Source organism: Uloborus diversus, chromosome 4 (assembly GCF_026930045.1).
Source record: "Uloborus diversus isolate 005 chromosome 4, Udiv.v.3.1, whole genome shotgun sequence".
In the NCBI taxonomy this organism is placed as follows: Eukaryota; Metazoa; Arthropoda; class Arachnida; order Araneae; family Uloboridae; genus Uloborus; species Uloborus diversus.
The window spans coordinates 15,050,657-15,066,377 of NC_072734.1; the positions used below are offsets into that span (position 1 = coordinate 15,050,657).

General features: G+C 32.5%; 1 protein-coding gene across 1 annotated transcript in view; it reads left to right on the top strand.

The window, feature by feature from the left end:
* LOC129219845 (corticotropin-releasing factor receptor 1-like) overlaps positions 1 to 15,721 on the top strand; it is a 167,627-nt gene that overhangs the window by 130,635 nt on the left and 21,271 nt on the right. The window contains exon 8 of the mRNA XM_054854154.1: positions 11,243 to 11,378. Within this exon, the coding sequence (XP_054710129.1) occupies positions 11,243 to 11,378 (136 nt within the window). The remainder of the gene's footprint in view (positions 1 to 11,242; positions 11,379 to 15,721) is intronic.

Below are 15,721 nucleotides of genomic sequence, written 5' to 3' on the forward strand. Positions count from 1 at the left end.
TAAAAACATGGGATCTGACTATTTTTAAATAATTTGACTCCGTTTAATATTTTTAAAAAAATTATTTTTAATCGGTGCGCTTTCATTGTTTTAACGCTTCTGCCGATGACATCCCAAATAATGAAATGCCATTCATTGTTGCCATTCAGAAGAGCGCAATATTTAATTCGCATCTTTACTGGCAACGATATGGTTGATAGCAAGCGTAAAGGCAATTTTTAATTCGCTGCTTGATTATCATAACGTGGAAATGCAGTGAAAAATGCGCCAGAGAACACCGTTTGTGACGTCATAAAGACCACGCCCTTGTTTGAAAAATTGGACATTTTTAAAAAAACTAATTAAAAAAATAACTGTTGAGAAAATGAAAAGTACTTTCTGGGCCCTTGTTAATTTTTTTTGAGCAATCACGATTGCTTTTTGTTCTCATTTGACTGTTTTGGCGTGCTATCATTTTATTTTCCCACCAGCACCCTCTGCCAGCTCCACCGTCGACCGGCTCCTCACGATGCTGCTCCTATAGCGAAAACCGTCTCCAGGTTGCGTTCATAACCTACATACACGCGCATACACACACACACACACATACACACACCACACACACATACACACACAAACACATACACCTACACATACACACACAAACACATACACACATACACACGCATATATACAGACACCTACACATACACACACGCATACATACAGACACCACCTACACATACACACACACAAACACACATACCACCCACACACACAAGCACACACGCCTACATACACACACATTCGTGATTGCGAAAAAACATAATTTGAATTCAAAATGTCAAAATTCAAATTAATTTTTTTTTCTTTGCTTTTTTCTATCAATTTCTGTGACTAAAAGTAGTACTTTTGACTGAAAAAAACTACCCCATTCTGACTAGGCTTACCAAAGACTTTAATAAATTTAAATTTTATTTTGAATATATATGTTCCTAGTTTATTATGACAGGCATGCAAATATGGGAAACTAAAGATGCTTCTACTCCAAGCGTGACATAGTAGTCCAGTCTTATTATACAAAAAAGGGGGTTAAAATCGCAAAGCACGATGTAATTCTGATTTTTTAATATGTTGTTTGGGTCAGTTAAGGGTAGTGTAAACCTAAGTTTGCAGTTTTCAAAAAACTGTGCTCGCTGCGTAATTCGCGAAAAACCGCGAAATTTTCGGACTTTTTTTAGTTTTTCCTTCATAACTTCTAAACTATCCATATTTTTGATACTAAATGTGAATACCCGTTTTAAAGCATATTACATTTTGAAAAATTTTAGCTCAAGTGGTGCCGTGTGAGATCAATAGTTTAGAAGGTATCGTACTTCAAAAATTGGCCATTTTCGGCAAAACATTTTTTTAAAAAATGCTTCTATCACATTTCAGATTAAATATCGAAATAAATTCCTACTCAATATGAAAAAAACTGGATATACTGTTACAGTAAATCTAATATGCTTTACTTTAAGTCAAAAACGAAGTCTGTAGATTCAATAGTTTTTTTTTTTACAATCGCGAAACAAAAAAATAATCGGAAAATTCGATTTTTGAAGAAATGAGACAAAACACTTCTCAAGACAATATAGAAGATCCTATTCTAAAATAAAAAAATTTTGAAAAAAAAAAAAAGAACAGACTTTAAAATTGCTCTAAACAATTGCTTTGCAACAATTTCGGTTTTATTTCCTAGCAGCGCTCTTGAACTTCAAAATAAAAAGTGATTTTTGTATTATTTCAAATCCAATATTTTATTTATTATCAATTTTTCCAAACATTGGAAAAACCCGCTTTGCCCTACCAGGGAGCTCAAAGGCGGGTAAGCTTAACTAATTGTGGTTTGGCACATTTGCCAATCAAATATGAAGTTACTAGCAAAATACTCGGCGTTGCCTGGGTCAGTAATAATTGTGAGAAACAATCGCCACTTTCTCTCCGGTTCTGTTTTAACTGAAAGAACTCAAAACACACCGCTTTGACGTGATTTAAAATTGAGCTTCTTCCTTACCCATAAAAGTAAAATAGCAATAAGTGTAATGAACGAAATAGTACTCAGAAACGAAAGCACGACATTTAAGCATGTAAAAAATTGAAGAATTTCCAAAATATGAACTAACAAAAACAAAAATCACTAAAAAACCATTCGCTTTATTTATTAAAAAAATAGTGCACCCAAACACACACACACACAAAAAAAAAGGAAGAAAAAACTCTACTATGTTTCCTTAAGTGTTGAAAAAGTAGAGTTTCCGAACATTTAAATGACTTTAAATTCATGTTTACTCCTGAGAAGCCTTGATTCAAAATTTTCATTATGATTACTATTAATATTGCTGTTGTAAGGCAACGAAGTTTTGTAACAATGGGTTTTATATTTAATCATTTAATGGAGAAATTACATGAAATTTACTGTTTTCCATCATAACCTTTTTGAACTAAGTTTTTTAGAAACAAATTACAGCTTACGTTGCTCCCTGGTAATGTAGCTATCTACGGTGAAAAAATGGTTAAAATCGGTCCAGTAGTTTTGCAGATTACCCCGTACATACATAGAAACATTGCATTGCATTTGAGGTGATAGGGGGGGGGGGGATACTTGACCCAATTTCAGAAATAAAACGAAGGAGTTTTGGAAGAGTTTTGAAGGAGTAAAATGAGATTTTGAAGGGGCACTAATGGGCTGTCATTAAATGTTGTCGCACTTTTTTTCAACATATTTGACCCCCTTCCCCCTTTATTGCAAAGTGTCACAATTCACGTAACTCCTCCTCTTGTCACATGTTAAATTTTTTATAAACATATTGTTACAATAACTGTGTGATGTCATTTTTTGCCACACTCTCTCTTCCCCTTGTCACACTTTCATGAACCCGTCTCCTCCTCAAGGCATGGCATCACTTGTGGATGATCCTTTTTACTATATCATAACTGCGATTTACTAAACAAGTGTTTTTTCAGCACAATCACTTAATGTAGTACATTTCCTTATGTAGTTTTAAATATTTAAATAATAATTAGACAACCTGACTTTTGCTGCTGAGAGAGTGGTGAAGGAAAAAGCAATAATCATAAAACTTGAAAAAATAGCCAACCACCATATAAGCATGTTTTACATCACTTATCAAATGTTTTAGTCTTCTAATAAAATTTTCACCTTCAACTTTTATGACTTAACAACGATCAATTTGTAAATCACATCTTTATGAAAAAAATAAATGCACGAAATTACTACATTAAAATCGCCCTTGTGACAAAGTTAGTTGTCGATCAAAATATTATTAGTTACTGTCATAGAGGAAGATTAAGTAGTCTTGAACTAAAAAAGAAGGAATTTTAAAGGAGTTGAAACCAAAATGAAGGAGTTTGAAGGCCCCTACAAAAAAAATTGTCCTAAATGAAGGAGTATTGGAAGAGTTTTGAAGGAGCGTGCGAACCCTGCGTGAGACCCGTGGCGTAGCTAGGGTGGAGCGGAGGGGGGTGGTTCGCCCCGGGCGGCACTTTTTTTAGTGGCGGCAAATTTACCCTCAATATTTTGGAAAAACAAGCGTATTTTCCCAAAAAGGATAGTATATTTTTAATCTATATTTGCGAGCAAAAAAAAAATCTCTGAGAAATGTAAGTCTTTCGTATCACTACCAGAATGAAATTACTTAGATACCAAACAAGAGAGTTTTTCTTAATAGCATATCAGTACAATTCCTTGTTTTCCTGTCAGGGGATGGCAGAGGAAAATCATGTTTTTTTTTTTTTTTTTTTTTTTTTTTTTTTGTGTCTACTATAGAGGTTAACTCGAGGAGGAAGAAAATAATGAAGTTTTCCTAAATTTCGTTTTTAGAAAAAGTTAACACTTGATTATAAGAGAATTTCTTGAAAACCTCCTAATAAAACAAAAACTTCCCTTTTTTAACATCAGGAAAATGATGGCAAGAGTGAGAAAGAAAGGGGAAAGGATTCTTCAAATCCCTGACAATCTTGGCAATTTTTTCCGTTTGATTTTTTCTTTTTTGCCATCGGCCTTCGGCATCGGCCATCGACAATCGGCCATTTGGGAAAAACAATCGGCCATCGGCCATCTTTAAACAATCGGCCAACAATCGACATCGGTCCATCGGCCAAAAAATGCCATCGGTCCAGCCCTAGGTAATATAGACTTATTATGATGCAATAATTTTCCGAAAATACTATATCAAGCAATGGCAACATGTAATGTTCGGATAAGTCGCTATCTACCAATCACAACGCGAATAAGACGTTTTTGAAAAGAATTTTTTTGCAACAAAGAGACGTTATCGTGCGAGTCTTTACTATTCCTTTGCCTCATTTCTGTGTTTTACGAAATCGTTTAATGCACTAACAAGAGTTTGAGACACGACAGGGATGTTAAAAGTAATGCTGAATTGTTAAGTTTTTACATTATAATTTTACATGAATTCTTTAAATCTAATCTTACGAATATTCTCAGTGAGAATTAAGATGCAAGGGGAAAACAGAGTTTTATTGAGCACTTTTATTATACATGGCATGATTGTCACGGAGTAATCTGAGGCCTGCTTTTGCGTATATCTCAGCAACTAAAACCACTTAGAGACTTCAGGATTTTACTAAATGATTTGCTTAATCTTAAGGTACAACTTACCGCTGAAAAATTAAAATTCTAAAATATAATTATTATTTCGGTTGAGCTGGAAAACAGCAAATTTCATGTTATTTCCCCATTAAATGTTTAAATATTGTACTGTCCAACCACGGATTGTATGGAAATTTCAATCGTCCAGATAAGACGAATCTATCTGAATGAGGGGGGGGGGGGAATAAAAATTTGATGCGCGTATTCCGCTCATTTGAATGAGACTCTGCTTCTGCAAAAGCTGACATCGCTAAAAAAAATAATAGATTCGTCCATTTCCAGCTGTAAAATCGGTGTCTGTCTTTCCATACAATCCGTGATCAGACAGTAACCTATAGTTACAAATTTCGTTGCCTCGCAACAGTAATGTTAATGGTAATCGTAATGAAAATTTTGAATCAAGGCTTCTCTGGAGCAAGCATGAAATTTTTCCACTATCATTGCTTTCTTAGGATTTTTATCCTCATCTATGTCAATAATTGATAACGGGGCCAAGTAAAGAGATATATAAGGGTCTTTATCGCAAGTAACTTGTATGTTTTTAACCATTCTTTTGCTTATATTTCAGCAAATAGACCACTTAGAGACTTCGGAATGTCACTAAATGATTTGTTTAATCTTAAGGTAAACTTAAAGCTAAAAAATTAAATTTTAAAATAAAATTTTGTTAGAAATCTAAATACTTTAAAATAACAGAATTTAAAAAAAATACTAAGCGCTTTTCATAATGCACTCAAAAGGACAAAATAACTTTTTTGGGTCAGAGAGAACAATTCAAGTGTACCAAGTTATTCCAAGAAAAAGACTTCACAAACGAAGAAAAGTACGCTCAAGTCATTTCAAACCAAACTTTCCCATTAAGAAAAATATGCACTCAAATTTATGATTCAAAGCTAGATAATGATAGGAGAGAAATTCTCTATTTTACTTGAACTGCACTTTTCTTCGTTTGTAAAGTCTTTTTCTTGGAGCTATTGAAAATTACAGGTATACTCAAATTGTTCTTTCCAACCCAGAAAAGTTGTTTTGTCCTTTTGAGTGCATTATGAAAAGTGATTAGTATTTTGAAAAAAAATCTGCTATTTTCATTTACTATTTAAGAAATTTGAAATTTCGGAAATAATGCATTTTTCAATCTAAATTCTTTTTCACTGAGAATTTTCAATTTTCTTTCAAAATTAATAGTATTTATCTATAATGGTAGATCTTAGTTTAAAATTGTTCGGACAAACATTTAGCGTTATCAAAATCAAAATGCTGGTTTGTGGAACTGGTCCTCCGAAAAAAGAAAACTTTTCGAAAATTTCTGTTCAAATGTGTAAGCTTAACTTCACTGCCTGAATACTCTTCGTTCAGTGAAACAGCTTCTACACACTCAGTGGGAGCCATTTTTATGTTCCTCAAAGGTGGTGGAAGCAATATCGTCGCTGAAGAAAATACAAAGTTGGCCAAATCATTAGACTAAGACTGTTTTAAAAGCAAATTCTTTATTGATTACATAACTATAGACACATTAACGAACAGTGAAATAATTATCTAATATATAGTATGCATTCCCTCGTTCTCGATGAGCACTTTAAGTCTTTTTGGCATACTTTTCACAAGGTTTACACCATTTCGAAACTTTTTTAAAAAGCAGGTAAAAAATTGTTAAATAATACTCACTATTATATATACTTACATACACATACTCACTAATTACTTAAAACTAACTTTAAATGTAACAGAACACATTAATAAAAAGAACTAGTGAACTGTTTAAAATGATTGAGGTTATGTTCCTGGTAGGTAGATAAACAGAGAACATAAACAAAGCAGACAGTGCTGCCACCTGCAAACATTAAATTATGCTAAAATAACGTAACAATCAGTGTACAGTATGTACTGTACTTAAACAGTAAAATAAATAGTATTTTAGTACAAATAGTGTGCGAAAAACAAAAAAAACTCTTTAGTCTAATAATTTGGCCAGCACTGTAGTTGTCTGCCTTTCTTGAAGAACATACTCATCAGAGAGAAAAAAAAAGTATAGAAAATAATAATTAAGAAGCATAAAAATAAAATAAAAGTGAAAAAGCAGATTTAATTATCCCTAGAAACTAAAAGTATAAATAAGTAAATAAAGAAAAGTACGAAGAAATAACTAATAGGAAAAAAGAAAAAATAATTTATTTCAGTCTGTTTTCAAGCAAAGAAATCTGAGCCCATCGTTCTGTCTCCCGAATGACTTTTAAGTGACTTATCCAATTGAAACAAATTATTTCTTGTGGCAAAGATTTGCGTCACTATAATGCCTTTTTTTAACCGACTTCAAAAAGGAAAGGGTTATCAGTTCATACCGGGTTTTTTTTTTTTTTTTTTTTTTTTTTTTTTTTTTTTTTTTTTTTTTTGTCCACTCACAGCGTCTTACCTAGTGAACCGATTTTGATTATTCTTTGTTTAATGGATAGGGGATGACTCAACTTAGGTCCCATTACTTTGACCGTATTTGTTCTTTAGAAAAAAAGTTATGGGCAAAAAAGCAGTAAATTTTATGCAATTTCCCTATTAAATGATTAAAATGATATGAAACCCATTTGCTATAATAGTTTGGTGCCATATGACATTAATAGTAATAGTAATGATAATTTTGAATAAAGGCTTCTCTGAAGCAAGCATCAAGTTCCTTCAGTGTCATTGCTCCATAGTGGTGGTAAAGCTAACCTGGAAGCGAGGTGATGCAGTGATCAGGATCTGCTTAGCCTTCACAATACAACCAGGTTATGTTTGCCTCAACTATACAGGATTGCATTACAAGCAACTGGTATGCTGTGAAATGCAAATTAGTTAGGGATATTTAAATGGTTATAATTAAACTAACACACAAATGAATTCCAGAGAGGAACAAATATAAATTTTTAGTGAAAGTCGCTTAAAGTTTAAGGCGTGCTTATAGTTCGTTTTTTTTTTAGTATGGAGCATTTTTATGAAAAAAATAAGGTAAAGTTTCGTGATAGCAACTCCTTACTTTTACTGAAATATCTACATTTACACTAAAAAGAATAAAATAAAAAAATTTTGAAAAAAAAAAAATAGAACCGACTTCAAAATTGCTCTAAAAAGTGAAAAATAATTTTATTCTTTAAACAGAAAATAAAAGAAAATACGAAGAAATAACTAATAGGAAAAAAGAAAAAGTAATTTAATTCAGGCTGTCTTCAAGCAAAGAAATCTGAGTCCATCGTTCTGTTTCCCGAATGACTTTTAATTGACTTATCCAGTTAAAACAAATTATTTCCTGTGACAAAGATTTGCGTCAGGATATGTCTTTTTTTCCACCTTCGTATTTATTTATTAACTAGAAAATCGCTCGTCATGGTATGACGGGTGAAAATTGTTTCCACATTTGAACGAAGCCATTGCCTGTTTGGTGATATTTTGATAGTTGAAATGGCAACCCTAACTCCACTGGATTAACCCTAAACTCCAGTAGATAGCGTTTATTGTTTTGGTTTCCTAAAATGAAAGTCTTACCAGTAAAATAGTTAAGTTACCGAATCGAATTCAGCCTTGTCACAATAAAGCCTTTCCCTGCATGTTAAGCATTGCCAAAACACATTACCAAATTATCATGCCGTGGCGCGAGTTTCATCGTTAAAATACGCGGGTTACTCGATCATTGGCTATTATTTATATGAGGATTTAACCAAATTTTTATAAGAATTCTTCAGAAAGCATTAAGTTATCGGGAAAAATTCAATCATTTAGACTTAGAACTCTAAATCAGACAATCGACAATTCCATTTGCGCTTTATTTAAATTTCTTCAAACAAAATAACTTCCATTTATTTCATGAAATTTTAGCACTTTGCCAATTAAAATTTTTTTAGTGACTTTCAGTTTTCAACCCCCGACACACAATGGAAGGGGATGAAAGTTTGACGTGTCTGTGTATCTGTCTGTGGCACTCTAGCGCTTAAACGGACGGACCGATTTTGAAAAAAAAAATATTCGTTAGAAAGGAAAGTTGATCGAGAATGTTCTTAGCTAGGTTACGTCTACGGATGATATTAATCAACGAAGATATTAATTAGAAACCTCTAAAAGTTTATTCGCGATTTTTGCTGTGAAAACACATCCGAAAATTAAAAAATTTATTACCAAAATTAAGAGTCATTTATTTTGCGTCTGACAGGATGTATTTGAAACTTCCATGTTGTATAGAATTCGAATTATGACGTTTTTTAAAAGCAGATTTTAAGTACGGCTAATCCTTTATTCACACGATTGTAACAGAATTCATTGTTGGCCTACGTGGAAAGAAAGCGTAATGATTTGAAATTTTTATCTGTTGCCAGTTTTTATTTGTTAACAAATAAATTTCTTGTAATTGATTTTTAATATCTCAAGGCCTTCAAAAGGATTTCTAATTTTTCCTCTTGATTTATACATTTGCCACTCAGTCGGGGGTTTTTTAAATTTTTAACTTTATTTACTTGTTAGTATATAAATAAAATAATAGTTTAAAAAACTAAAAAAACACGCTTTCGTAGCAATTTTCACATGAAATTAGTTAAAAGCAATTATATTTTATGTTCTAATTACCTTGAAACATTGGAACAAATTTTGTCTGATGCAGAAAAATTAATGGTTTTTGTAGATATTTTTAAATAATTTTTGCGAGCATTTTTTAATGTATTTTTTAAAAATTTTCCTTTTTCATTGTTGGATTTATGCCGAATTATTGATCAAAGTTGGAGGAAACTAACAATTAAAAGAGTTAATTAATTAATTTGATTATAGAATATTGCAATGTCATCGGGTCTGAGTTCGCGTGCCAAATTTCAAAAGAATCCGATCGCAGGAAGTGGGCGCAGTTTGAGCTGCAAGATTCCGTTACAAGATACATACATACATACATACAGGGGCAGTTCTCAAAAGGTGGGAGCAAACACAGACCTCAACTTTGAAGCTTCAACACCAAATAACTTTCATTTTAATTAACTCAAAAATTTTTGAGTTGAACTATAATACTGTATAGAGACAAGAATTGACATAAATTATGGAAAAAATGCTCTTCAAACGCCCTTAAAAAAATATTTTCTTTGCTAAAAGGCACAATTTTGGACTACCAAAACGTTAACTGATCAAATGTACCATTAAAAAAATTTTTTTAAATTATTTCCATACGTTTCAAAAAAAATTAAAGGTATGAATCTTACACTGAATAAGTTTTTGTTAATATTTTACACAAATAACAAAAGTAAAGACAGATTATTTACTTTGTAAACGATTTTAGAAAAAAGTAAGTTTGAAATTCGATGCATGTCCAAAAGTTACGATCTTTACAATGCTATTATTTGATAACTAAGTATATGATGTTTTCGTTTTAAAGGTATTTATCGAGCCTCAGAATCAATTTTTAATTGTTTAAAAGTGTATTCATAAGCTTTTATGCAGCATCTTAGAAGAAAAATAATTTTTTTTAAACGTACATGTGGGATGTCCAAATGGCGTTACGATCCTGACGCCGATAATTCTTTCCGTTTATTCAGAATTTTTGATGATCCACTGTCTTCTAACCTCAATAAAAAAGGTTATTATAATGTTACCTTCTTTAATCCATTGGTATTTTGCATAATTAATACGTTACACATTGAACAATACATCAATTATAGTAGAAACATGACTGGTTATGATCGAACGAAAGCCATTTTGCACTAAAATCGCCAAGCAAACCTCCGTTGGCGACAACACAGTATACGATAAGCTAAAGGTTACCAGAAAGGAATTCCAGTTTGACAAATGTAGTTTATCGTCATCTGTACCAGTTTTGGCGACTTTATCACCTGCGCTAGCATTTTTTTCCCGCTTTTATTATTTTAGAATTCTTTTTCTCTTCTTTCTTTTGGAAACATAATTTAACGATCTCCAAATAGAAATACGAATTTCTTTTTTCAATAGTTTTTTTAGACATCGTTTTAATTCTTATGACATTAGAAAAAATATTCATTATTAAAACTGATGTCACTTTTTACATTTGTATTATTTTTAATTTGAAGCTTTTTTTTTTTTACCTTTCATCAACTTCTTCAAAATCATTCCAAAACTTTATTATATGTAAAGAGCAGCATGTATAGCCATTCAAGTGCTTCATTAGTATCCTCTTTATTATTAAATTGCAAAATTCAAAAAGTAGTAAATAAAATTTTCATTGGAAAAGTTAAAAATCAGATTAACAATTGTCAAAAATGGTGAAACTTACATTATGATGATGTCCAAAATCCGTTACCTACAGGACAACAATGTCCAAAATCTGTTACCTACAGACTGCTGATTTAATTTGCTAATTAAGAAGTTTTACAAATACCTGCTGTCTTTTCATGTTCATATATTGTGTTCTAGATATGCATACTATAGAATAAAAGCAAAATTGATGTCAAATTTGAAAATTTTTGAAATTGCTCAAAGTTAACTTTTTTGTTCCCACCTTTTGAGAACTGCCCACAGGTGAAGCTAATAAAAGCGTGTTAAAATATAGAATTTAAGGGAATCCTCGAAAACGAAAATTATGTTGTTCGTTAACCGATTTTACTATTCTTTTGGCAGGAAAGCAATGAAGGCAACAGCCCTCCTGATCCCTTTGCTGGGCATCACTCATCTCTTGTTCTGCATCAACCCCAGAGATGAAGCAGAATTGGAACATCTCTACATGCTGGTCAACGCACTCATGCAGGCATCTCAGGTGAGTTAACTTCCTCCGATTTTAAAATTTCTGCCAATTTTGGGAGTCTATGGGGAAAATCCTTCCTCACAAATATAATATCTGTTTAATAACTGCAATTATTGTTCGTGTAGTGTAGGGTAGTTCGACCAATAAATGACCTTTGATAGGTCAGGGAGGGAGTCATTAGGGTCGTAATCCCACTTAAGGGAGGAAATGTAGTCTAAAAACTGCATTCCGGGGACCTTTATTTCAAAACCATTGCCCCAGAACCCGTATTTGTTCCTGAATATTCCATTCTAACCCCCTCTTTCCGATAATGAGTCCTCCGAAACCAGAACCTGGATGCACCTATTCACAATGAGGGACTTTTTTTTTAAATAAGATGTGAAGGAGTATTTTTAGTTGCATTTGGAAATTCGCAACAGCATTTTTCTTTTATGTAATGGGGTAGCTGACAAAATTTTAAAAGTATTTCTATTTTTTCTGAAAAAACATACTTCAAAACATAGGATCTGACCATTTTAAAAATAATTTGACTAAGTTTAATAGTGTTAAAAAAATATTTTAATCGGAGCGCAGATTCAATTTCATTTTTTACGCTTCTGCACATGACATCACAAGTGATGAATAGCCATTCATTGATGCGATTAGCGCAGAGGGCAATATCTAATTTTCTTTTTTACTCACATGTTTGCAACGGTATGGTTGGTAATAAGCGTAGTGCACAATATTAAATTCGCTTCTGAATCATCATGAGCTGGAAACGCGGTAGACAACAAGCGTCAGCATTCGGCGCACGAGTGGTGTACGCGCCAAAGTTTATCACTTGTGATATCATAAAGACTACATCTTAACTGAAAAATCGGACATTTTAAAAGAATTAATTAAAAATTAAACGTTTTGGAAACAATAAATTTTCCTGACTCCATGTTTTCTCTCTCTCTCTTCTCTCTCATTCTGTCAACTTCATTGACTAAAAGTAGAACTTTTGACTAATGGAAACAAACACATTCCGAAATTGAAACGACAAGAAAATGTTGTGCTTGTTCAATAGTTAAACGCGTATTGATTTACTGGACTGCTGCACCCCCCCCCCTTCTCCCAGAAAAATGGGGGGGGGGAATAGAAAACCATAAAAGTTCTCCCGTTTTTATCCAATAATCAGACCCAACATAAAAATGTTTTTAACGTCATATATCAAATAATACAGTTTATAAAGAAATGAATTTATGAAAAGGAAATTGTAGTTAAGTTTTATTTAGTTGCCAATTGATTCACAAACACTGACTACTGCCCTAAGTTATTGACTAGGATTTTAAATACAGTTCTTTTAAAGACCGGTTACACAGTTTCTTTTGCCTGCCCTATTCTCAGAGGTGATTTACTTTAGAACGGTTAATGTCTTCAATTAAAGGAGTCTTCAACTTAAGAGCATTTATTCACAATGATATGGAATTTTCTGACAGTAAAAAATCCGTAATTTTTAAATAAAAATAATCAATTTTCAATGTTTTAGGTCATGGTAAGATAACAGATGCCTTTGAAAGTTATAAACCTGAACTCTTGACTTAAGGATTCATTTTATGCATAGTTCCATATAAAAAACCTTCTCGGTCTTAGAAAATAAATGTTCACGTTAGAGCACGTGATTGAACTGCACTTCCTACGCACAGAATTCTTCCGCGGTTCTGCGTTAGCCCTCATTTCTCACAGTTAAGCCCTCTATCTTAAAGTGCAGTCGTATTTGCAATATATGCTGACGCATTAGTGTCTGCTAAAGGTAGTGTAATTGAAATACTTTCAAGGGGGATTATCGCCTCTCTGAAACTATTTTATAAATAAGATTAACATACTAAGCATACTGGGGCTACGATGTGTGCTAAACAAAATGAAACTTTGTTTCATACATTTGTCAATAAATAGTAGTATCTACTCGGCGATACTCGTTTCAAGAATTTAACAGAAGTTTCTTCTGAAGTTTTCTTCTCTCCTACAGCCTTGTAGAAAAAAATCATTAAAAGTTTCTTTACAATTTCAAATATTTCACCAAATAAGTAAAAAACATTAAGTTTTGCCATTTCACGGAAAACGGTAATTTTGTCCCGCTCGTGACGCTTCATATATTTCATAAAAAATAATGATTTAAAAGGATGATGAACAAAATTCTGTTGCTTAAGAAATCACAAACGCATGTGTGACTTCTTAAGCAAAAACTTTCTTAAATTTTTTTTAATTTATTTTTTTTATTTTTAATATGAAATAGAGGAACCGTCATGTGCGGGACAAAATGACCATTTTCAATGGAATGGGCATATACATATTTTTTTTTCAATGGTTTAAATAATTATTTCTGTACTAATGAGACATGTTTCCTTGACCTTGACGTTGGAACTATAGCTTTCAAAATCTACAATTTGTTTCGTCATTGCTGTATTAATAGAGCAAAAATATTAAGCAAGTTACCAGAGGTTGAATTTGGATGTCCCGCGCGTGACGCATGTAAATAAATTTTATTTTAAATAGCACAATAGTTTAATAAAAATATAATTGTGTCAGGAGTATCTTTGTATCAAACGTAAAGATTAAAAACATTGCTTACCCCTGTTTTATTAAAATATTTAGCGCTTTAAGTATATTTTTGTCCCGCACGTGACTGTGGAATGGCCCAGTTGCATTAAAAGTTGCTTTAAAATGTCCATTAACTCCGTTGTTTGCCGCCTATCTCGCCAAGGACCACGCTACTGTAATCAAGTCGATTAGCAAGCGAAGGGAAACACGATCGATTAACGATCCAATCTATTCAAAGGTATAAAGGAAAACCACCCCTCCCCCTCCCCCTTACGTCAAATAAACACATCTATGTCACTGGGCCAAATTAAATTTCTTGTGCAACTTTGCCTTACAAGAGCTCATGTGCCCACCATCTATATATATAAAAATGAATGCTTGTCTGTATGTCATCCATGAACTCAAAAACTACCCGGCAGATTTGGCTGAAACTTTCACCGTTTGTTATTTTTGGTACTGGAATGTTTATAGACCAGTTCGAAAAAAATCCGATCGATAGTTCCTTTTTTATTCCAATTTAAGTCACAATCCATTGGATAAATACGAATAAAATTATCGGCTGCAGAAATTAATTCGCGTGAAAGATCTCATTGATAAGAAGTTAGCTGTTGCCATTTAGTTTGAACAAATAAATTCTTTCTTTATTGTTTTATGGCTTTTCATGCAACGGGGGGATTTAAAACTTTTTCTATTTGATATTTTTAGCGATTGATTGATCTTGCAAACTGCGTGAGTACAAAATTTGAGTATAGTCACGGCTTCACTTGATACCTGGACCGATTATTATGAAAATTGCTATATATATGTATTTTTCCACGGAGAAGGTGCATAATATGCTCATTGAAGCCACTCGCCACCAGGTGGCACTGCAGAGTAGCAACTTCTGCCCCGTTCAACCGATTGTCATGAAAATCAGTATAATGATGTATTTTTTTGTTGGCGTAGCAACGCGCGTCGGGTACAGCTAGTCTGATATAAAACAAGGCATCAAAATTGTAAATATCGTAAAATCTAAGAAACACAAAAAGTAGCAATAAAAATCTTTCAAATCTAGTTTTAGAAAGTAAAAGTATGTACCGTGAGAATAATTTTGAAAAAAAAAAGTGGAGCCCTTTTTAAAAGTTCGAATGATTGTAAAAGCTCAGGATAATTATTCAAATAAAAATGTTCGCAATTTACCATGTTTTTAAAGCCTTGTGTAGACTTAAAGCCTTACAAAAATTCAGAACTTCGAACAGTTTGTCGGGAAATTTTATGTGTGAAATTTTAATAGAATCAAAATGTACTTGAAAGTTTGAAACGGAAAAACCTGGGGCGCACACCAACGATAAATGGTGCATTTATAATTTGACTAAAATGTTATTGCACTGCGAGTTACATAAATTGATGCGTTACGTTTTATGGTGAAGTTTTCACTTCATATAGTTATGTAGTGCGCGCCACCTATGTTTTTTCTTTTAAGCCTTACGAGTATTTGGATACCTATTAAAACTTTCCAGACAGTCTGTCAGAAGCGCTAAATCTGTGTGCCTCAAATCGACATTACACTTTAAAAACATGGTAAAAATGGAAAACTTTTTTACTTCAATAATTATTTTCTACATTTTAGCCTATTTTCCCAGTAAAAGTCTGAGAAGGACGAGAAAAACATGAAAGAAGACTTAATGCATTTTAAAAATATCGCGAAAAAGAAAAAAAAGTCAAAACAAAACAATAAATAAAATAAAATTAATTAATTAATTAATATCGAAACATTAAAAATTGGAAAGTAGGGTACTGAGATGGGGTAAAAT